At 44.2% G+C, this 24,111-nt stretch overlaps 1 protein-coding gene across 9 annotated transcripts in view; it reads right to left on the reverse strand.

Annotated features, from left to right (window-relative positions):
- The window catches only part of ATXN2 (ataxin 2), a 472,151-nt gene that overhangs the window by 207,024 nt on the left and 241,016 nt on the right, over positions 1 to 24,111 (reverse strand). For all 9 annotated transcript variants that reach the window (XM_029571731.1, XM_029571728.1, XM_029571730.1 and 6 more), the window contains one exon: positions 14,018 to 14,122. In XM_029571731.1, the coding sequence (XP_029427591.1) occupies positions 14,018 to 14,122 (105 nt within the window). The remainder of the gene's footprint in view (positions 1 to 14,017; positions 14,123 to 24,111) is intronic.

Raw genomic sequence — 24,111 nt, forward strand, 5'->3', positions numbered from 1 at the left:
GGAATGAGGAAGTACTGGGAATAGAATTTGTTCTCCCTGTGCAAGGGAGGCACGAGCTATATCGCTTTCTGTTGAAGGAAGAGTGACACCTACTTCTTGAGAGATGGGATTTGCATTTGGGATGTTTTAGAAGTGATCAAATGCGGAAGTATTGAGAAGGAACTGAAACGTAGACCGTATCTTTGTGAAATGATGCTTAATACCTATTGGTCCTTGGTGACGTTGGCCCATTGGGAAGAAAAGAAAGATAGTCTTCCCCCCACTTGAGCTGTTGGGGCCTTCTGATCTAAAAAGATTGTTTTGGAGTTTGCTGAGAAGGTTGTGGCTTCTGTGGCCTTTGGTTTCTTTGCCTTGGTCTTTGGCTTTGTGGCTGAGACATAGGCCGTTGTGGCTGGAATGATTTCTGCCTATAATTGGAATGATAGGGTTGATAGTAGCGGTATGGTCTGCGATAGTAATAACCCCTTTTATACTGGCTGAAGTAACGGCGAGACGTGGAAGGGGTGTCCAGAGGTGTTGCTAAAGACTGGACTGCAATATTCTGCTCTTTAATTAAAGAAACAGTCTTTCTAAGCTTTTCCCCAAAAAGTTTGTCAGGTCTGCAAGGTAAGTTGGCAAGTCTATCAGGTACTTAGTCTCTGATGCTGCTGGCTCGTAGCCATGCCAGCTGACGAGCTGATAAGGAAATTGCTGATGACTTTGCCAATGTATCAAAGGCTTCATATGATGTGCGCAACAAATGACGCAATCCTTCTTGGAGGTCTAGAAATGGCTGAGGTAGTGGAGTATCACCCTGCACGGCGGATAGCAGGGGCTGCAACTGCTGTGTACAATTAAACAAATACTGAATAATATATAATTGATGGTGGTTAATACGAGAATTTAGCATGGAATTCTGATAGATCTTTTTTGCAAAGTCATCCAAAATCTTGTTGTCTTTGCCAGGGGGCGTGTAGAACATAGCCTGTTCTTTTTTGCGCTTTTCATTGCAGATTCCACGACTATTGAGTTGTGAGGAATCTGTACATTTGAATAGTATGAAGTTTTCTGCATTCTGTACTTTAAGTCCAACTTCCTTGATATTGGTGGAAGAAGATATGGAGTATCCCAAGCTTTTCCCACGAGACCTTCCAAAATTTGATGTGGTGGTAGAGCAGTAGGTTCAGCTGGAACATCTAGTATTTGCAGAAGTCCCATTACCTCAGATCTCGGGTCTGGGAGTTTCTTAGTTTCGATATTAAGTGCTAAGCCTAACTTCTCCAGGAACTTAGCATAAGTGAGATCTTCCGGCGGTGAAGTGGGCTGGGGAAGATCTTGTGGAGGGTCACATGGAATGCCGGTTGAACTGCCCAGAGTTGATAATGGAGAAAGATCCAGGGATATCGTGTGTACGGAAGATTCAGGTGACTTAGGTGTGTCGTGGAGATGGTACATCCTGAGGAGAGGGAGAGAATTGTGGCGATGAAGGACTTTGAGAACCTAATGGTAAAGGATTAGGTTCTGGTGGTAATCCTTGCATGAAGGAGTGCAAGAGAGTGGCGATCTGAGACATTGTCTCGTGCGCTGTCAGACGTTGAGGTTGGTCCAGTTCTTTGGTAGATTTTTTGGATCTTTTAACCGGTGTATTTGGCAGAGGTAAATGAGGCGACCTTGGTCTCTTATGAGGTTTTCCAGGAAGAGATACTATTTCTGGAGATGACTCCCAGCCCCTTGCTTGGTCGTCTACAATAATATCAGACAACACTGATGAAGGGGAATGATTACCCCCTGGTGAAGGTGTAATGTGCCTCCAAGCAGATTCAAATACAGGAGAGGTGCAGTAGAGGGCGGTGTCAGATGTTTTGTTTTAGAAACTGATTTACGTGGCTTGTCCAGTGGTTTAGATGTATCAGTTGTCTTCCTCAGTTGATGAGGAGGTTTATGTTTATGAGGCACTTGCTTCGTAGGTGCTCGAGATGTGTCATGGATGTTTTAGATGCGTCGACATGCGTCGCGGATAACGATGCCTTCAGTACTGCCGACGCATGAGTCGATTGCGTCATACGATGTCCCTGAACTGGGAGGGACGCAGGTTTTAACGACGCATGCACCATGTGCATCGTCTCTGGCGCGGCACTCGACGCATGATGCGAGGTCGCCGACGCAGTCTTCGATGCACGTTCTTCCGAAGCAGAGTGCGCACGTCAAAAAGTACCGGACAGAGGCTTTTGAACTCCCAGTGAAGACTTGGTCGATATTTTATCCGCTGGAGAGGGGGACATAGGAGTGCCTCAGCCTCTCCATTTTCTCAGCCCTCTGTCTCCTTGCTCGTGGGGACATCCTCCCACAGTCCCTGCATGCGGCCTGATCATGGTCGGCACTAAGGGATAAATAACAGTAATTATGCCCATTGGTCACAGACATGATCTTACCGCAGGAGTACTTAAATCCTGGGCTCTTTGGCATCTTCTTTCCTTCAATTTTTTGACTGATTTTAATTTTCCTGTAAGAGAGTAGCCACATGTCCGTGTAGAACCGCGGAAAACTAAAACTGAAGGGAAGCTCGAGGAGCGCAGGAACCCAAGGTCATGCGCACTTCAAAGCTCTTCTAGCTATGAGTAAGCTCCGCCTTCGTGACATCACGGATGACGTCATCCCAGCATGCATGGCTAAATGACCTGCTTATCGACTGGAAAAAAAAAGTGTTGCTTGTGCTTCTTTGCTGCAGGAGCCATAATAAACAGTAACTTGTGCATTCAGTCGGCTAGCGCTTGGTCTGAACGCGCAGAGATCTGCCTCAACATGCATAAGTATAAGCGCCCGTATGCTCGAACATATGCGTCTGGTTGTACGTGAACGTATGCATGCACTTGGGTGCGCAGATATGTGCGAGCTTGTGCACGTAGGTGTGTGCACATATGTGCGCATTAGGTGCACAGCCAGGTTGACCCGCAGCACACGTACCGGGTCTATAGAGGGAAAATGACGCACAAAACCAGGCGCAAGATGGCACTGTCACAGCCTGCCACGTGGTGTGCCCACTGATCCTGAAGCGGGGCCTAGCACATTCGGGGTGCCAGTCAACTCGCTCAAAACCCCCCCTTCCTTTGCCCCAATGGGATCGGGAACGTCGTCAGTATGGCGCGCTGAGCAAGGAGGCTGGAGGAAAGACTTACCAAAGCCCTTCCACATCTCTGAAATCAGAGTCGTCCTTCTCTACTTGCCTGGGTTCAGCGCTTAGCAGCTGAGTACAGAGATGGTCTCCAGCTGCAGGGGGGGACAGGGATTTGGCCTTCATCACCGCACTCTGCTTCCTGCAGACGCTGCCTTTCAGCTGCTTCAGCAGCAAAGTCCACACCGGAAACCAGCTACCGGCCAAGCATACCTCTGAGGGATCTCGGAAATTGCCTCAGGAATTCTCAGCTGGGGGAGGGACCTTTAAGTATCACCACAGGAGAGTAGAGCTCGATCTTTCTCTGATTTAAAAAAATTTTTCTTCTTCTAATGAGTACTGTGATCCCAATAAACACATATGCCAGTGTAGGAATAGCACATCCACATTTGCTAGAAGACGAAGGGATACTGAGGAGCTGGCTACACGCTAGGAAATTAAAATTTTCCTGCAGATAAGCAGGCTGAATTAGCCATGCTGTCACGGAACAGCCCTCCGTGGAACTTGACTAAGCTCTGTGTGCAGCTGCGTTTCCTTTTCCACATGACACCATTTTCTCAGTCGCTTTCTGCGCCGCAGGCTGCATGCGGAGCTTTTCTCTCTCCTTGGAGAGCAACGTCATCGATATTAAAAAAAAAACAAAAAACCCAAAGAAAATATTCCAAGTCAGCCTGGCTTTAAGTTCTGCCAGTGCAGCAAGATAATCTCTGCTACCGACGGGCACAACTATTGTTATTTGTGCCTTAGACCAGACTACGACAGGCAGCATGCTGGGACTGCGGCCACATGTCCCCCTGGGCCCAGGGCCAACACACAGCCAAAATCACCTGGCTGCACGAAGGTGACTCGAGGCCCTATGTCCCCAGCGCGAAACGCCTATCCGCCCATTCCTCACCGGGGCTCCTTCTAGATCGCCCTAAGTAGTCCAATAGGGCCTCCTCTATGGGACCGCCAGACAAACAAGGGGGCCGGTTGGGCCAGCCCCTCTGTTCCCCAGCACCCGCAGAAAGCATCAGGGGATGCGCTGGCACATCCAGCACGGCGATCTGCATCGTCTGATGTAGAAGCCCCATCGCAGCCATCAGATGCGTTATGCCGTGCCAATGCACCACTCAGCACGAAGCACCATGCGTGTGAAGCGCCATCGAGGCATGTGTTGAAATCGAAGCACCAAAAACCATCAGGATCAACACAAGACTGCCCATCACCACGGACACAGATGCAGGCCCATGCTGCATCGCACAACTCAACACAAAAAGTGCCTACAGGTAGCCAGAATCTACTACTTTCGACAGTGAAGTCCTTCGAAGACCTGCCCCTGGCTGGGGAGCTGCAGGAGGCAATCATCCCTGATTTAGCTGATCTAGTTTTTTCTGACAATGAGCCGGCATCTGATTATGGATCCATGGGCTCCTCGGACCGCATTTTCTCTGATTTGTCATCAGTCTCCAGACAGGAGAGCAGCGGGACGTTTGCAGAAGCCCCTCTCGAAATGGCACAAGATGTCTGCTTCAACAGAACAGTTGAAGATCTGGCTCCAAGGCCCTGACTCGAACATTCTGCTAGCAGCACTGCTGCCAAGGAATCCCCCGACAGAGGACTTGTCACCTGGCCCTGGACGCGGGACCTTGGCTTCACAGGCGATGTTGCAAATCTCCAGGATCCTAACCCAATTAAGCGGTAAGTCCCATTCTACTCCATGTGAGGAGTCCACCCAGCGCAGACCACCTTTGCCTCCGCGAGAGGACATCAATCCTGACTCCCGATCAGGCAGCCTGGCTCCGGGACACACTCTCACCGCCCACAACTCCAGGTTCCTCAATGGGATATCTATCTGATCCACTGGAGGAGCAACCTGAGCCGTTGTTCCCCCAGAGGACACTCCTATTCCAAATTCGTGGAGAAAGTGGGCTCCAGACTCAGCACTGAAACAAGAAAGGTCCCAGACCTTCACGCTGAAGTTTTAGGGATTCTGAAGACCTTCGAAGCGCTGGCTGAACCAACTGCCTTGCCTTCTCACATAGTGCTAGATGCGGTCATGCCGAAGGCTTGGAAGGTCCCCTTCTCAGGGCAAGTGACCTCTCGGAAGACGGTCCTCAATTTCCGGATGCGTCAATCTCCATTCTACAATGTGGTCCAGCTACCGCACAAATCCGTAATGGTAGCTGGCCATGAAGAGGGCTTAAAAAAAAAATCCCCACGCCTACATTCGAACACCCTCCAGGCCGCAACTGTAAATATCTGGACGACTTCAGCAAATGAGCATTCCAGGTGGGGATGCTGAACACAAAAATCCAGCAACATCAATTTTATATCATCCAATATTTTTACGAATGTCTTCAGTTACTCAAGCCCCACTTCACTGCCACTTCACTGGAGGAAGCACCATCAAAACAATTCCATGACCTGGAGGAGGGTCTATGGCATTTACTGCACACAATATACGAGACCTTAGAAACCTCCGCTCGTACCACAGCAGGAGCCAAAGCTGCTTGCCAGATGGTGTGGCTTAAGGCCAGCACCATTCGAGAAGATGTCCACGAGAAATTGGCCCACCTCCCCTGTCTTCCAGACAAGCTCCGTGAGATGGTGGCCCAATTAAAGGAACAAAACATAGCAGTGTTGTTGCTGGCATCCCCCATGGAGCAATCCGTGTCTAAGTAGTATTACTCTTTGTATTGGAAGACCTACTTCTAACGACAGCCGTATGGGCCATATCCACGTACCGTCCACCACCATACCATACGACCCAGTCTCAGCCGTCGCAGCCACAACAGAATAGCGGCAGACAGAGAAGCCAAAGACAACAGCATCTACCCCCGAACAACAGTAACACATAAACCAAACTGGGTTTTCAGAGACACCTGGGCCACTTTTACTGCTACTTACAGGACAGAGGATTTCCCATTTCTACCACTCTTGGGAAGTGATCACCTCCGACCGTTGGGTACTCAACATTGTCAGAGAGGGCTATTCTCTGCATTTCAAGAACACACCGCATCTTCCCCACAGAGAGCACGCATCGGTCCACCTCAGGGAATCGTCGCTGGCTTCAGGAGGTGGTCTCCAAACTTCTCCAGCAGCATTCAATCCGGTGGATCCCCAGCTCTCAGCTGGACTAGGGGTTCTACTCCCAATATGTCCTTATCCTCCAAGAAATCAGGACGACTCTGCCCAATTCTGAACTTAAGAGTTCTCAACTAGTTCCTGAAGAATGAAAAGTTCAAGAAGACATCTCTCAAATCCACCCTTCCTTTCCTAAAGCCCAACAATTGGACGTATTCGCTGGACCTCAAGGATGCGTACTCTCACATCCCTATGTAGCACTCCTCTTGGTGAAACCTGTGTTTTCAGGTCAACAAACACTTTCAATTACAAGGTGCTCCCCTTTGGTCTCTCGTCTTCCCTAGAATCTTCACCAAATGCTTGGTGGTAGCAGTGGCCCACCTCAGGAAGCAAAGAATCCAGTTCTCATACATCAATGACTGGTTGATAGTGGCATCACAACCTGCCCCCCTTCAGAACAACCTACAGACTACAATCCATTGCCTGGAGGGGCTTGGATTAATTATAAATTATGAGAAGTCCAGTCTCCAACCAAAGCAGAACCTGCAGTTTATTGGGGCCCGCATAAGTATGGCTCAGGGCCAAGCATTCCTTCTGGCAGACTGGACTCACACACTGCGTACCCTGGCCATATAACTCAAGAGACTCTACTCACACCTCGGCCTGCCAGCTCTTGACCCTCCTGGACCACATGGCAGCAGCCATCTATGTGGTGCCACGTACTCGTTTGCACATATGGCGCCTGCAATGGGGGCTCAAGATGCAATGGACATAGATCTCACATCCACTGTCCCGGCATGTACGTCTAACCCGAAGCATGAGAGCGGACCTGGACTGGTGGTTATGCCCCACAGCTCTCTCAGTTGGGGCTCCGCTTCCCTGTCCCCTCCCGACTCATCAATTAATCCTCACCATGGATGCCTCAAACAAGGGGTGAGGAGCACATTTGGATCACGGATGAACACAAGGGCTCTGGTCCCACTGGGAAAGTCTCCAAAAGATAAACCTCCTAGAGCTCCAAGCGATCAGAAATGCCGTACGTACGTTTGAGAACTTCCTATGAGGGAGAACTGTCATGGTCCACATGGACAATCAGGTGGTGATGTTCTACATAAATAAGGAAGGAGGGTCCGGTTCCTGGATGTTGTGTAGGGAAGTGGTGTGCATCCTAAAATGGGCAGAGGAGCACGCCATAATTCTTCAGGCAACCTACCTACCTACCTGGGGTGGAGAACTCCAGAGCAGACAAGTTAAGTAGGATCTTTCATCCACACGAGTGGGAACTTCGCCAGGTCTTGGCGGAGGCTCTCTTCCAGGCTTGGGGCCTTCTGCGCACAGATCTTTTCATAACTGAGCACAACAGGAAGGTTCAGACATTCTGCTTGGTCTACCCCAGCAGGAACAATTCACACAAGATACGTCTCTCATATCTTGGACAAGAGGTTTCTCTACGCTTACCCCCCAATCCCGCTCATCTCGAGGGCAATACAGAAGTGTATCGTGGATGTGGCTGACCTCATCCTCATAGTTCTGGCTTGGCCCAGGCAACCATGGAACTCCTATCTTGTGCGTCTCTCCATCGACACACCCATCCCTCTCGGCCACAGTGTAGATCTGCTGTCGCAGGATGGGGCACCCTGCTTTACCCCATGCACTCCTCACTGCACCTCACAGAGTGGATGTTGAAAGGACGGTATTAAGTCATCTGCACTTACCCTTCGAGATCCAGGAGGTACTGGTATCTTCCAGAAAACCTTCAACTAGATGGAACTATCAAGGCAAGTGGCTCAGATACTCCGCTTGGTGCGACAAGGGCGTATACCCCTTTCTCCTGCTCACCAGAACTTTTTTTTGCAGTATCTCCATTCCCTCTATCAACTGGGACTAGGGCAGCTTAGGTGAGGGTCCACATCAGTGCCACTGCAGCCTACCATCAACCCTGCAATGGTTTACCAGTGTCCAACCACCCACTGGTTTCCCGGTTTATAAAGGGCGTCCTACAATTGCGACCTCCGGTACACAGACTACCTGTTCCATGGGATCTTAACCTAGTTCTGGAGCAGCTGATGCTTCCTCTCTTCAAACCACTAGAGACCACTCACATGAGATATCTGTCTTGGAAGGGATTGTTTTTAGTCGCTCTGACCTCTGCAAGAAGAGTCAGTGAATTGCAGGCTCTGGTCTACTACTCGCCATACCTCGAATTCCACCATAACAAGGTGACTTTACAAACACACCCCTCATTCCTACCCAAGGTAATTTTGGCTTTCCACATCAATCAAGCCATTACCCTACCAACTTTCTTTCCAAAGCCGCACAAGAATGAAGGTGAGAAGCCACTCCACACTCTAAACTGCAAGTGAGCCTTCGCCTATTATAAGCATAGAACACAATCTAAATCTAGAGCCTCACAGCTGTTCATTTCTTTCAACATGAATGCCCCTGGTCTGCCGGTCTCCAAGAGGACTTTCTCGACTTGGATTTCTCCGTGCATTCAGTAACCCACAAATCCAGTGGGAGCACTGAAAGGAGAGGATCACCTTGCTGGTGGCTGAAAAGAATTAGTAAGTTTTGTTTGGGGAAATTTTTTTTAAAGTACTGGGGAGAATTAAACTATTGGGGTATATTATTTAGTGTGTCTGTGCTTTTAATAGTCTGTAAGGCAGCTAATAAGCAGAAGTTAGTGTGGTCGAAGAGCATCAACCTGGTGCAGCAAGAAAGGATCCTGTAGCAAGGACCTGTTCTCCAGGTGGTGCACTGTCCTCTCACACAGAGAATGTCTCTCCCTGGGCTACTGCCCAGGAGGGAAGGGTTAGATCAGCTGTCAAAGTTGGTGATTCGATTACTAGGAATGTAGACAGCCGGGTGGCTGGTGGGTGTGAGGATCGCCTGGTAACATGCCTACCTGGTGCAAAGGTGGCGGACCTCACACATCATCTAGATAGGATTTTAGAATATGCTGGGGAGGAGTCGGCTGTCGTGGTACTTGTGGACACCAACGACATAGGAAAATGTGGAAGGGAAGCTCTAGAAGCCAAATTTAGGTTCTTAGGTAGAAAGCTGAAATCCAGAACCTCCAGGGAAGCATTCTCTGAATTGCTCCCTGTTCCATACGCAGGTCCCTAGAGGCAGGCAGATCTCCAGAGTCTCAATGCGTGGATGAGACGACAGTGCAAGAAAGAGGGATTCAGTTATGTAAGGAACTGGGGAGGGGGGGGGGGGGGGGGGGGGGAGTCTTTTCCAAAGGGATGGGCTCCACCTTAACCAGGCTAGAACCAGGCTGCTGGCGCTAACATTTAAAAAAAAAAAAAAGACAGAGCAGCTTTTAAACTAGAACAAAGGGGAAAGCCTACAGTCGCTCTGCAGCACATGGTTCGGAGGGAGGTATCTTCAAAAGATACTAATGATGCATTAGAATTAGGGCATCCCAACAGTGAGGTTCCAATAATAAGAAAAATAGTCCAAGTGCCTGTAATTAAAAACTCACCTGAGCTAAAAGATTCCAATTTATCCCTATCAATTAAAAAGCAGAATGAAAATACAAACAAAAAACACACAATTTGGAATGTTTGTATGCTAATACCAGAAGTCTAAGAAGTAAGATGGGACAATTAAAATATATAGCAGTGAATGATGATAGACTTAACTGGCATATCAGAGACATGGTGGAAAGAGGATAACCAATGGGACAGTGTTATACTGGGGTAAAAATTATATCGCAATGACAGAAGCGCGCATCTGGGAGGCAGGGTGGTGCTTTATGTCTGGGATGGCATAGAGGCCAATAGAATAAAGATTTTGCATGAGACTAAATGCACAATCGAATCTTTATGGGTAGAAATCCCTTGTACGTTGGGGAAAGAGTATAGTGATAGGAGTATACTACGGTCCACCTGACCAAGATGATGAGACGGACAGAGAAATGCTAAGAGAAATCAGGGAAGCTAACCAAATTGGTAGTGCAATAATAATGGGAGATTTCAAATACCACAGTATTGACTGGGTAAACGTAACATTGGGACATGCTGGAGAGATAAAGTTCCTGGATGGAATAAATGACAATTTTATGGAGCAATTAGTTCAAGAACCAACGAGAAGGGGAACAATTTTAGATCTAATTCTCAGTGGAGCACGGGATTTGGTGAGAGAGGTAACGGTGGTGGGGCCGCTTGGCAATAGTGATCATAATATGATCAAATTTGAAATAATGACTGGAAGGGGGACAGTAAGCAAATCCACAGCTCTCGTGCTAAACTTTCAAAAGGGAAACTTTGATAAAATGAGAAAAATTGTTAGACAAAAACTGAAAGGAGCAGCTACAAAAGTAAAAAATGTGCAAGAGGCGTGGTCATTTTTAAAAAATACCTTCCTGTGAGCACAGTCCAGATGTATTCCACACATTAAGAAAGGTGGAAGGAAGGCAAAACGATTACCGGCATAGTTAAAAGGTGAGGTGAAAGAGGCTATTTTAGCCAAAAGATCTTCATTCAAAAATTGGAAGAAGGATCCAGAAGTAAATAGGATAAAGCATAAGCGTTGGCAAGTTAAATGTAAGACATTGATAAGACAGGCTAAGAGAGAATTTGAAAAAAAGTTGGCCGTAGAGGCAAAAACTCACAGTAAAACCTTTTTAAAATATATCCAAAGCAGAAAGCCTGTGAGGGAGTCAGTTGGACCGTTAGATGATCAAGGGGTTAAAGGGGCACTTAGAGAAGATAAGGCCATCGCTGAAAGATTAAACAATTTTTTTGCTTTGGTGTTTACTGAAGAGGATGCTGGGGAGATACCCATTCCAGAGAAAGTTTTCATGGGTAATGATTCAGATGGACTGAACCAAATCAAGGTAAATCTGGAAGATGTGGTAGGCCTGATTGACAAACAGAAGAGTTGTAAGTCACCTGGACAAGACGGTATACACCCCAAGATTCTGAAGGAACTCAAAAATGAAATTTCAGATCTATTAGTAAAAATTTGTAACCTATCTTCAAAGTCATCCATTGCACCTGAAGACTGGAGGGTGACTAATGTAACCCCAATATTTAAGAAGGGCTCCAGGGGCGATCCGGGAAACTACAGACCAGGTAGCCTGACTTCAGTACCAGAAAAAATAGTGGAGTGTGTTCTAAATATCAAAATCACAGAACATATAGAAAGACATGGTTTAATGGAACAAAGTCAGCATGGCTTTACCCAAGGCAAGTTTTGCCTCACAAAATTGTTTCACTTTTTGGAAGGGATTAATAAACATGTAGATAAAGGTGAACCAGTAGATGTAGTGTATTTGGATTTTCAGAAGGCTTTTGACAAAGTTCCTCATGAGAGGCTTCTAGGAAAAGTAAAAAGTCATGGGATAGGTGGCGATGTCCTGTCGTGGATTACAAACTGGCTAAAAGACAGGAAACATAGTAAAATTAAATGGACAATTTTCTTAGTGGTGGCGGTGGGCAGTGGAGTTCCTCAGGGATCTGTACTGGGAACCGTGCTTTTCAATATATTTATAAATGACCTGCAAAGGAATACGACGAGTGAGAATCAAATTCGCAGATAATACAAAATTATTCAAAGTGGTTAAATCACAAGCGGATTGCGAAATTGCAGGAGGACCTTGTGAGAATGGAAAATTGGGCATCCAAAAGGCAGAAGAAATTTAATGTGGAGAAGTGCAAGGTGATGCATATAGGGAAAAATAACCCATGCTATAGTTACACTATGTTAGGTTCCATATTAGGAGCTACCACCCAGGAAAGAGATCTAGGCGTCATAGTGGATAATACATGGAAATCTTCAGCTCAGTGTGCTGCAGCAGTCAAAAAAGCAAACAATGTTAGGAATTATTAGGAAGGCAATGGTGAATAAAACGGAAAATGTCATAATGCCTCTATATCGCTCCATGGTAAGACCACACCTTGCATACTGTGTACAACTCTGGTCACCACATCTCAAAAAGGATATAGTTGTGATGGAGAAGGTACAGAGAAGGGCAACCAAAATAATAAAGGGGATGGAACAGCTCCCCTATTTGGAAAGACTAAAGAGGTTAGGACTGTTCAGCTTGGAGAAGAGGTGGCTGAGAAGGGATATGATAGAGGTGTTTCAAATCATGAGAGGTCTAGAACGGGTAAATGTGAATCTGTTATTTACTCTTTCGGATAATAGGAGGACTTGGGGGCAACGCCATGAAGTTAGCAGGTAGCACATTTAAAACTAATCGGAGAAAGTTCTTTTTCACTCAACGCACAATTAAACTCTGGAATTTGTTGCCAGGGGATGTGGTTAGTTCAGTTAGTGTAGCTGGGTTTAAAAAAGGTTTGGATAAGTTCTTGGAGAAGTCCATTGCCTGCTATTAATCAAATTGACTTAGAAAATAGCCACTGCTATTACTAGCAACAGTAGCATGGGATACACTTAGTTTTTGGGTACTTGGCAGATACTTATAGCCTGGATTGGCCACTGTTGGAAACAGGATGCTGGGCTTGATGGACCCTGACCAGTTCGCCAAAGGCGCATCAGGTGAGAGCAATGACAGCATCAGTGGCTCACCTGCATGAGGTTGCAATAATGGACATATGCAAGGCCACTACATGATCCTTGCTACAAACTTTCACTTCTCGTTACTGTCTGGATAAGCAAACTGCTGCAGATGCAGATGGGCAGATCCATACTCCAATCAGGGTCCGCATAAAGAGACTGTCCATTACTCTGGATCAGGCTGAGCACAGCACGTCATACTCAGCCCTCGGGAATCTTCATTCTACGCTCACAACCTTCAGCTGAGGACTCCCAGACAACATGGCTAATTTAGCCTGCTTATCTGCGGGGAAAAAAGCAAGTTTGCTTACCGTAAACTGTGCTTTCCGTAGATAGCAGGATAAATTGGCCATGCTGACCCGCCCACCTCCCCGGACAGTCTCCACTTCACGTTTCGCAGACACGATTTGGAATAGACTAAGGAGAACATGACAGCACACGGGAAAGGATGCACAGCCGCACACAGAGCAAAGCTCTGTCAGCTTAGTCAAGCTCTGCCTAGCCACCTGGAGGGACGTTCCCAGACAACATGACTAATTCATCCTGCTATCTACGGAAAACACCGTTTATGGTAAGCAAACTTGCTTTTAATGAAAGTTTTCAAAGAAGAAGAAACAATGCATATTATTTTATTAATAATTATAGTCAGATAAACTAAGGATCATGGAAATTAATACATTTCATAAGGTCATACAATTTTAACAGGGATAAAGCTTCTGTTTCAGGATTTCCCTTCTCACAATTGCCCTAATATAGCAATTACGTAATTCTTCCCTAATGATACTGTTCAGTTCAATAAAAATGCCGGTTATTTTTAACACTATTAATATGTACAGGTTCTTCTAAAGAAGGCGGCAGAATTATCCAAGATAAAGAGCAATTATTTAGAACAAATTTGAATAGTGTTGCTGTTTTATTTTCTATTTGCTTCTATCACTGACAAACACATACATTTCTGAAAATTATAATTTAAAAAAAAGGCGAAGAATCTGCGCATGTAGCTCATTGCAGTTGTTATACTTATGCTAAGCTTATTTTAGTCTCTAAGAAGTGACAGAATAATATTCAAATATCTTTAATTTGTATTCTTTATATTGACAATCATACCAGGATTTTTGCATGCCATTCCTGATCATCACTATGAAAGTTTACCGGCAGGTGTATGAACCAATCACATTATTGATGTAATTGCTACTGAATAATGGAATCTGTATACATAATTTTCTGAAACATACCATTACATATGCACCCTAGGTGCCCTTAAGTACAGACCTTTGCTTTCCGGTTTGTTAAAGCTGGAAGTCTCACTTGGCTTGATATTTTCCCTATTCCCAGCAGGAGAATTCTGCCTCTGGTCCTGAAGCCTGGAATCTTTAGCTAAAAAAAATAATATGCCATAACAAAGGAATTATAACTTTACAAAGAAAAAAAGTATATGAACAAAACTCAAATATAAACTTATTTATAAAAACAGCTGTATTCAAGAAAACAGCATCTAGAAGAGAACCAGGATTTAGAAGAGGAACACGCTATAGTATTTACTTACGAATGATAGCTGAGAGAATGAAAACAAGAAAAACAGATATCTCTACTATAACCATGCCAAGATTTTTGATAAATTATAGCAAGCTGGAAGAAATAGTGCATATAGATGTTACAAACAAAATCAGTTAAATAAATTTATATTGGAATCAAACAGCTAAAAGTCATAACAGCAGCAGAGAATACAAAGAGATGTAAGGAAAGTATGTATACTCTCCCCACTTTTATTCAATTCATACAGTGAATTTTTAATCTTGAAACTCTGAAAGAACAAAAAGCCATAAACATCAATATTGTATTTATTATTTTTCTTTCAAATTCTTATATACCACAACACAAGTATGACCTGGTTGGCACAGTATACAACAATAAAAATAGCAAGCTTGATGAGTGTGCAATATGCTGATAATACAGTACTACTGGCATGTAAGAAGATGACCTACAAATGATTAAGTATGCATAAACCATAAGATCTATGCAATGAGCCAGAACACAAGCCGATGGAAATTATAACAATCAGCAAAAAGAATACCAATGCTACAGAACAATTTACTGAAGACATTGGAATAAATTAAATAATATAAATATCTAAGTAACTGGATCACAGAAGAAAATTTTAATTGAAATAAAGAATTTGAAAAGCAAAAATGATTTTTTGGATCATGAGATTCCTGGGAGGAGCTTAGCCTTTTCTTTAAATCTATCAAGTTCATACATCTTCTCAGTGGCAGGATACAACAGCAATAACAAGGACCTTTAATAAGATCATTCATGCATTTGAAAAATAGCATTACACAGGAATTCTAAAGATTAGTTCTAAGGCCATGTTCTCAAATGAAAGGGAGCATGAGATGACAGGAAGTTAAACAACCCTTGTAAAAGACCTGGTCAAAAGGAAAAAGATTTCTCAGTGGATAAACATAACATTTGAGCCACACAAAAACTAGCCCAGAAACCTTTTGAGTCTGTTTTGAGCATGCACAGGATTTCCTGTGCACTTTTCCCTCAGTCTAATTTTGTCCACTTTGTGAATGGTCAGACACTTTTCTCATCTCACATCAGCTGGAAAAAAAAAAGAAACAGGAAAGAACTTCATCAGAAGGCTTAAGAACATAAGATTTGCCATACTGGTTCAGACCAAAAGGTCTATCAAGTCCAGTACCTTGTTTCCAACAGTGGCCAATCCAGGTCATAAGTTTCTGGCAGGATCTCAAAAAGTCAACAGATTCCATGCTTCTTATCCCAGGGATAAGCAGTGGATTTCCCCAAGTCCACTTTAACAATGGTTTATTAGCTTTTCTTCCAGGCACTTGTCCAAACCTTTTTTAAACCCAGCTATACTAACAGCTTTAACCTCATCCTCTGACAATGTGTGGACCCAGTAATAAAAGTCCTCAACAAGATCTCCCTCTGACAGAAAAGGGAAAAGCCTTTTTAAACCTTGTGGTAAACACCACCACAAAATGTATTGGCAGACCAACATGATAGATGTTTAGGCCCAGATCATGACAGAATGACATACGGTCTTCTGTGGCAGAATGTCCTTGAGGGCACTAGTATTTCTAGACCTAAAGCTTAAATATCTTAAAAACTCATCAGAGAACAAAGAGCACATCACAGAGAGCCTGGTCCCCATCTACAGACACAAAAATATCAAGGAGTAGGTCAACAGCGCAGAAGATCCATGGAGATAGATCCCATGCGCCAAGGAAATGGAATAGGTGCCCAATAAAAGCACAGAGCTGGCTGCACTAGACAGTGTCAGTGCAAACATGAATGATGCAACACTATCAACATCGAAGCATGGAGCAAAAATTGCACAAAATTCTCACGGTGCCAACTAGCACTAAAACTTTGGCACATGCACAACAGTGCAGAATCATCAGCACTGAGTAAACACAAAGTATTTGGCATCAAAGAAAAACAGCACAGACAGTATGGCACAGTAAAAGACTAGTAAGCTTAGGCATACTACAAAACCCTTAACTTCTGTAAGTGCCAGGTTGCACCACCCTTTGCTTCATCCAAAGGAACTACCTTCCATGACAAAGGAACTAACACTTCTGTTCCCTCAGCTACAAGAGAGACTGTCAATCGTTCATCCAAAAACTATGGACAGATTTTGTGAAAACTTATGTGAAGCAGTTACCAAAGAGTAAACCAAAATTCATTAAACCCATTTTGGAACACTTAAGAGTTAAGTGTCAAGCTTCCACCATCTTTATTTATTTAGACATTTTAGATACCATCGTTCCATGTGTAGATCACAACGGTTTTAAAAGTGACGTTCATAATTTTAACTCAACAAACGAAGATTATGAATACGTCCTCCATAACCAGTCAGGAACTGATAAAGAGAAATTCTCTAGTACATATTAAAGATGATCTAGTACATAAGGTAAAGATTACAGGTAATTAAATGAAAATATAGTTTTCACGTCTTAGTGAGTTGTTTTGAGAATCTTGCATTCTCATTTGATTTATTCTTCATGATTCGATTTTGTACCTTCTTTTGTTTCTGTGGTTCTGTATATTCTGATGTTTTTAGTTTAATTTATATGCATTTTTGAATAGCTATGTTTTTAGTTCACATTTAAATTTCTTCCTATCTGGTAAAATATGTAATGCCTCAGGCATGGAATTCCAGAGCTTTGGACTCGCTATTGAAAACACTCAATCTCTTAAGAAATTGCCATGCTGGGTCAGACCAAGGGCCATCATGCCCAGCATGACATCTGACCTCTGTTTCCAACAGAGGTCAGATGTCAAATTACCCCCCCCCCTCCCCAAGAGAGGCTGAACATGAGTTATGCCCAATAGCACCTAAAAATCAACTGGGGTCAACAGGTCTAACCACTCAAGTCACAAGATAGCTAATAAACTTACTAAAATGGTGGACAAGAAGGGAAAACCTAATTTTGGAACAAAACATACATTCTTTACAGATTCAAGACATACTGACAACAGATGCATCAAACCAAGAATGAGGATCACCTGTCAGCTTACTTTGCACAGAAGGACTTTTTACAAGACAAGAGTCAATTCTTCACATTAGTATTCTAGAATTGAAAGCAATCTACAATGGCCTACGAGTGTTCACATCTTCCCTAAATAAAAATGTTCAAAATTCAGGTAGATAATCAAGTAGCAAAGTTTTATTTGTATCAACAAAAAAGGGGGAAAAGGCACTTACCAACTTTGCCAGGAAGTGCTAAATATTCAGAAACTGGCAGCACAAAAGAAAATACAAACTTTCATCCATCTTTCTCAGAGGGAAGAACAATATCCTAGCAGGCAGGTTGAGCTGTCAACTTCAGCTGCATGAATTTACACTTGACACTTTCCATCACCTCTTCATGCTTTGGGAAAACCAACCATAGACCTCTTCACATCACCATTCAATCAAACTTCAATAGTACTGTTCCAAGAGAACAGCCACAAACAGGCTCTGGCAATGGAAAAGCAAGTTTGCTTACCATAAACTGTTTCTGTAGATAGCAGGATGAATTAGCCATGCTGTCTGGGAGCGTGCACGCGACCAGGAGTAGGCGGAGTTTCTCTTAGTGACAGAGTTTTTAAAACTCTGTATGGCTCTGCGGTCATCTTCCTGCGCGACTCCGTTTGCTCTCAGTCTCTTTGTAGCCATGCAAGGTATATGGTAAAGGAGTTGAGTAGTATTAACCTGTCTAGGGAGGTGGGAGTGATCGCATGGCTAATTCATCTTGCTATCTACGGAAACACTGTTTATGGTAAGCAAACTTGCTTTTTCCCATCGATAGCAGGCCTGAATTAGCCATGCTGTCTGGGAGCCCCAAGCTCCCAGGTTGTGTCCAGGTAGTATGGCTTTAAAGTTCAGGACACCAACCTTTAGGCAGTGTAGACAGTCTCATTGACCATCAAGGGTTGACAAGACTGCGGAACCCAGTGCTGCATCCGAAGATGCTTGTTTTTCAATACAGTAGTGTGATGTGAAGGTATGAAGAGAAGACCAAGTTGCCGCCTTGCATATGTCCAGTAGCGGAACCTTTCGTAAGTGAGCAACAGAGGCTGCTGTTGCGCATATCTGGTGCGCTTTAGGCTGCTTGTTCAATTTAGTGGAACGTTTGTTATAACAGAATTCAATGCATTGGGATGACCAACCCGCTGTTTCTTTTGGAGATGGGTTGGTTCAGGTTATTCGGATTGAAGGAGAGGAATAGTTGAGAAGGCCTGGATGGAGAATGAGTTCTGCGTTTATAATAAGCCAATGCTCTTTTACAGTCCAGCGAGTGTAGGAGTTTGTCTCATTCATTGTGATGAGGCTTAGGTTTGAAGATTGGCAGAGTAATGGTTTGATTAATATGAAATGCCGATATAACCTTAGGAAGGAAGGTAGGTTGAGGTCGAAGAGTGACCTTGTGATAAAATTCTAAATAAGGGGAATAGTGAACCAGGGCTTGTAGTTCACTTACTCTCCTTGCCGATGTGACTGCCACTAGGAAAATAGTCTTTCAGGTTAGCTATTTTATGTGACTATGAGTCTAAAAGTTCAAAGGGGGACACCATTAGCTGTTCTAGTATAACGCTGAGATCCCATGGTACAGGTGGCTTTGTCACCGGCGGTCGTAGATGTAGCATGCCCCGCATGAATCTGGAGATCAAGGGGTGATAAGAAGGCCGTTATGAGAAGGATGAAAGGCTGCAAGTACTCGAACCGAAGCGGCCGCTAGACCAGCATGGTATAGTGTATGGAGGTATTCCAACAGTTGTGTGACTGTAGATGAAAAAGGATCCATTTTCCGTGGTTTGCACCATTCCGTGTAACAATGCCATTTCCCTGCGTGGTTACGTCTGGTGGAAAGCTTCCTGGAGGCAATAAGTATATCTTCCAGTTGTGATGGAAGACACAGGTGATTCAATATTTGCCTTTCAACCTCCACACCGTTAGATGGAGGGATTGATGCATCAGATGGAGGAGGGAGCCTTCGTCCTACGTTAGCAACGTTGGATGGTTGCCCAGTGGAATTTAAGGGAGTATGGAAAGGCGAATGAGATATGCATACCATGGTTGTCTCGGCCATGCTGGAGCTATGAGAATCATGTCCGCTATGTCTTGAATACATTTCTGAATTGTCCTTGAGATTAGTGGAATGGGAGGGTAGGTGTAGAGCAAGGCCTCTGTCCATGGAATGAGGAAGGCATCTGGAGCATAACGAAGTATGCTGGGGTAGATGGAGCAAAAGATTTGCATTTGTCGATTGTTTTTCCGTGGCAAAGAGATCGATTGACGGGAAGCCCCAGTGTTAAAAAATGTTCAGAGCAACTTCTCGATTTGCAGTCCATTCGTATGGGTGAAAGATCCTGCTCCGGCGATCCACTGTGACATTGTCCAGACCTGGCAGGTAAGTGGCTTGAAGCGATACTTTGTTTGTGTTCGCCCAAAGGATTATTTGAAGAGCTTCCCAACAGTGTCCACAAACCTGACCCTCCTTTCTTTGTTTATGTAGAACATGGCGACCTGGTTGTCCGTGTACACCATGAAGCGCTTTCCCTGAACCTGGGAGGAGAATGTTTGTAGTGCTTTCCAGATTGCACGAAGTTCCAGGAGGTTGATTGGTATGTAGACTCCTGGGGAGACCAGAGACCTTGAGTTTTCAAATCGGTTAGATGGGCTCCCCATTCCTTCCTGAAGGTATCTGTTGTGAGTGTTAACTGATATGGAGGCAACTGAAAAGGAGCTCCTGAAGACAGTTGGTGGGAGAAAGCCACCATCGAATGTCCGTGGTAAGCTTTATCCTGGAGGAGAGGGGTTGCAGGAACTGTGACCATTGAGTTTTTAGGCCCCATTGTAAACTGCACGTGTAGTCTCATGTAGGGAACCACATGGATAGCTGCCGCCATGTGATCTAGTAGTTGGAGGACTTGACATGCCGAAGCCTGGGATGGATTGCATAGCCTTTGTGCTAGGTGGGAGAGTGTTTGAACTCTATCTTGTGGAAGGTAGGCTCTCTCTTCCACTGTGTTAATGAGAGTATGTCTTGAGAGTGTATGGGTTGGTTGCAGATTCAATTTCTCGTAATTTACTAGGAAACCCAATGTCTGAAGACAGTTGATTGTTTGCACCATGTGTGCTCATAGAGCGGTCTGATCCGAGGCCACTAATAGCCAGTCGTCCACATAGGGAAAGATCTGGATTGACAGTTGTCTGAGGTGAGCCACCACCACTGCTAAACATTTCGTGAATACTCTTGGGGCTGAAGACAGGCCAAAGGGTAGAACTTTGTATTGATAGTGCCTGTTCTGAGCTTGAAAACAAAGGTAGCGCCAAGAGGAAGGCTGCATGAGTATATGGAAGTAAGCATCCTTCAGATCTATGGAACATAGCCAGTGGTTGGGTTGTAGGAGGGGGTAGGATGCTCTTGAGAGAGGTCATCTTGAACGTTTCCTTTTGGATGTGCTTGTTGATGTTCCGTAAATTTAAGATAGGGAGAAGGCCCCCGGACTTTTTTGGAATGAGAAAATAATGGGAGTAGAATCCCTGATTTTGTTATAATGGCGGAATTCTTTGAATGGATCTTTGGATCCGTAGATTATTTCTTCCTGGAGATGTGGTGAATGGGTTGATGTACTTCGGAGAGCAGGTACATGAGGAAGGGATGGAAGATTCATAAAATTCAGATGAAAACCTTCTTTGATTTTATCTAGCACCCAATGATCTGTGGTGATCGCCTCCCAGTTGGTATAGAAATGTTGTAGGCGACCTCCTATGAATGGTGGCTCGGGATAGTTCAAAAAGCTGGTGTCTGCTTCTGAGGAGCTGTTGTTCCTTGCTTTTATGGCCACTGCTGACGAGAGCGTCCACGCAATAGGTGAGGTTGAGATTGGAATCTTTGTTGAGTATAGTGCTGTGAACGGTAAGTATGAAAAGGTTTGAAAGGTGCCCTTGGATAGGATTTTCTCCTAAAAAGGGGGGTAAAATTTTCTGGAGGATGTAAGAGGATCAGCTGGAGATGTGAGGGATAGTACAGCAGTACTCTGTTCTTTTAGATGAGTTACAGTTTCTCCAAATAAGTTGTCCCCCATGCAGGGAATATCTGCCAACTTGTTGTGAATGTCTTCCCGAATTGCGCTTGATCTTAACCAAGCCATCCGTTGGGCCGCTATAGCTGTCGCAGAAGATCTTGTGGAAGACTCGAAAGACTCAAACCGACCTGAGGAAATGACGAAGACCTTCCTCCATATTCGTGAAAAACATAAGAACATAAGAAAATGCCATACTGGGTCAGACCAAGGGTCCATCAAGCCCAGCATCCTGTTTCCAACAGTGGCCAATCCAGGCCATAAGAACCTGGCAAGTACCCAAAAACTAAGTCCATTCCATGTTACCATTGCTAATGGCAGTGGCTATTCTCTAAGTGAACCTAATAGCAGGTAATGGACTTCTCCTCCAAGAACTTATCCAATCCTTTTTTAAACACAGCTATACTAACTGCACTAACCACATCCTCTGGCAACAAATTCCAGAGTTTAATTGTGCGTTGAGTAAAAAAGAACTTTCTCCGATTAGTTTTAAATGTGCCCCATGCTAACTTCATGGAGTGCCCCCTAGTCTTTCTATTATCCAAAAGAGTAAATAACCGATTCACATCTACCCATTCTAGACCTCTCATAATTTTAAACATCTCTATCATATCCCCCCTCAGCCATCTCTTCTTCAAGCTGAAAAGTCCTAACCTCTTTAGTCTTTCCTCATATGGGAGCTGTTCCATTCCCCTTATCATTTTGGTAGCCCTTCTCTGTACCTTTCTCCATTGCAATTATATCTTTTTTGAGATGCGGCGACCAGAATTGTACACAGTATTCAAGGTGCGGTCTCACCATGGAGCGATACAGAGGCATTATGACATTTTCCGTTTTATTCACCATTCCCTTCCTAATAATTCCCAACATTCTGTTTGCTTTTTTGACTGCTGCAGCACACTGAACCGACGATTTCAATGTGTTATCCACTATGATGCCTAGATCTCTTTCTTGGGTTGTAGCACCTAATATGGAACCCAACATCGTGTAATTATAGCATGGGTTATTTTTCCCTATATGCATCACCTTGCACTTATCCACATTAAATTTCATCTGCCATTTGGATGCCCAATTTTCCAGACTCACAAGGTCTTCCTGCAATTTATCACAATCTGCTTGTGATTTAACTACTCTGAACAATTTTGTGTCATCTGCAAATTTGATTATCTCACTCGTATTTCTTTCCAGATCATTTATAAATATATTGAACAGTAAGGGTCCCAATACAGATCCCTGAGGCACTCCACTGTCCACTCCCTTCCACTGAGAAAATTGTCCATTTAATCCTACTCTGTTTCCTGTCTTTTAGCCAGTTTGCAATCCACGAAAGGACAAGGCTACCTATCCCATGACTTTTTAACTTTTCCTAGAAGCCTCTCATGAGGAACTTTGTCAAACGCCTTCTGAAAATCCAAGTATACTACATCTACCGGTTCACCTTTATCCACATGTTTATTAACTCCTTCAAAAAAGTGAAGCAGATTTGTGAGGCAAGACTTGCCTTGGGTAAAGCCATGTTGACTTTGTTCCATTAAACCATGTCTTTCTATATGTTCTGTGATTTTGATGTTTAGAACACTTTCCACTATTTTCCCTGGCACTGAAGTCAGGCTAACCGGTCTGTAGTTTCCTGGATCGCCCCTGGAGCCCTTTTTAAATATTGGGGTTACATTTGCTATCCTCCAGTCTTCAGGTACAATGGATTATTTTAATGATAGGTTACAAATTTTTACTAATAGGTCTGAAATTTCATTTTTTAGTTCCTTCAGAACTCTGGGGTGTATACCATCCGGTCCAGGTGATTTACTACTCTTCAGTTTGTCAATCAGGCCTACCACATCTTCTAGGTTCACCGTGATTTGATTCAGTCCATCTGAATCATTAGCCATGAAAACCTTCTCCATTACGGGTACCTCACCAACATCCTCTTCAGTAAACACCGAAGCAAAAAAAATCATTTAATCTTTCCGCGATGGCCTTATCTTCTCTAAGTGCCCCTTTAATTCCTCGATCATCTAACGGTCCAACTGACTCCCTCACAGGTTTTCTGCTTCGGATATATTTAAAAACGTTTTTACTATGAGTTTTTGCCTCTACAGCCAACTTCTTTTCAAATTCTCTCTTAACCTGTCTTATCAATGTCTTACAGTTAACTTGCCAACGTTTATGCTTTATCCTAGATAGGACGCAATTTCTGAAGACGCAATTTCTGAAGACATTCAAACAAGTATTGGATTATGTAAAATTGGTGATGTTGAATTTTGGTTGTCAACATCGAGGAATGTTAAACTTTACAGCTGAAGTCATCCATAGACTTATGGTCCTTCCCTTGGGATGAGTTGGCATGAAGCTTTGATCGCTTTGCTTTTGACAGTGCAGACTCTACCACAATAGAGTTGTGAGGCAACTGGGCAGAGCTGTAGATTGTTGAATTTCACATTCGGTATTTAAGGTCTGTTTTTCTAGATGCGGCTCCAGTTGAGAAAGGTTTCTCCCACATTTTGTGACGTACTGCATCCAAAACCGCATGAGGAGGCAGAGCTGTTGGTTCTGGTGGCATCTCGAAAATTTTTAGAATACCAAGAATCTTCCCTGTCTCTATGTTTAGTAGGGTTTCCACCTTGTCTATAAATTTTGCGTAGGACAGATCTTCTGGTGGGGAATAAGGTTCTGGCAGACCTTCTGGAGGGTCAGAAAGCATGCCCGTGGAGGAACTTGGTGAAGATGTTGTCCATTGAGAATCCGGGCTATCTGAACGAATTGGA

Source organism: Rhinatrema bivittatum, chromosome 11 (assembly GCF_901001135.1).
Source record: "Rhinatrema bivittatum chromosome 11, aRhiBiv1.1, whole genome shotgun sequence".
Classification (NCBI taxonomy): domain Eukaryota; kingdom Metazoa; phylum Chordata; class Amphibia; order Gymnophiona; family Rhinatrematidae; genus Rhinatrema; species Rhinatrema bivittatum.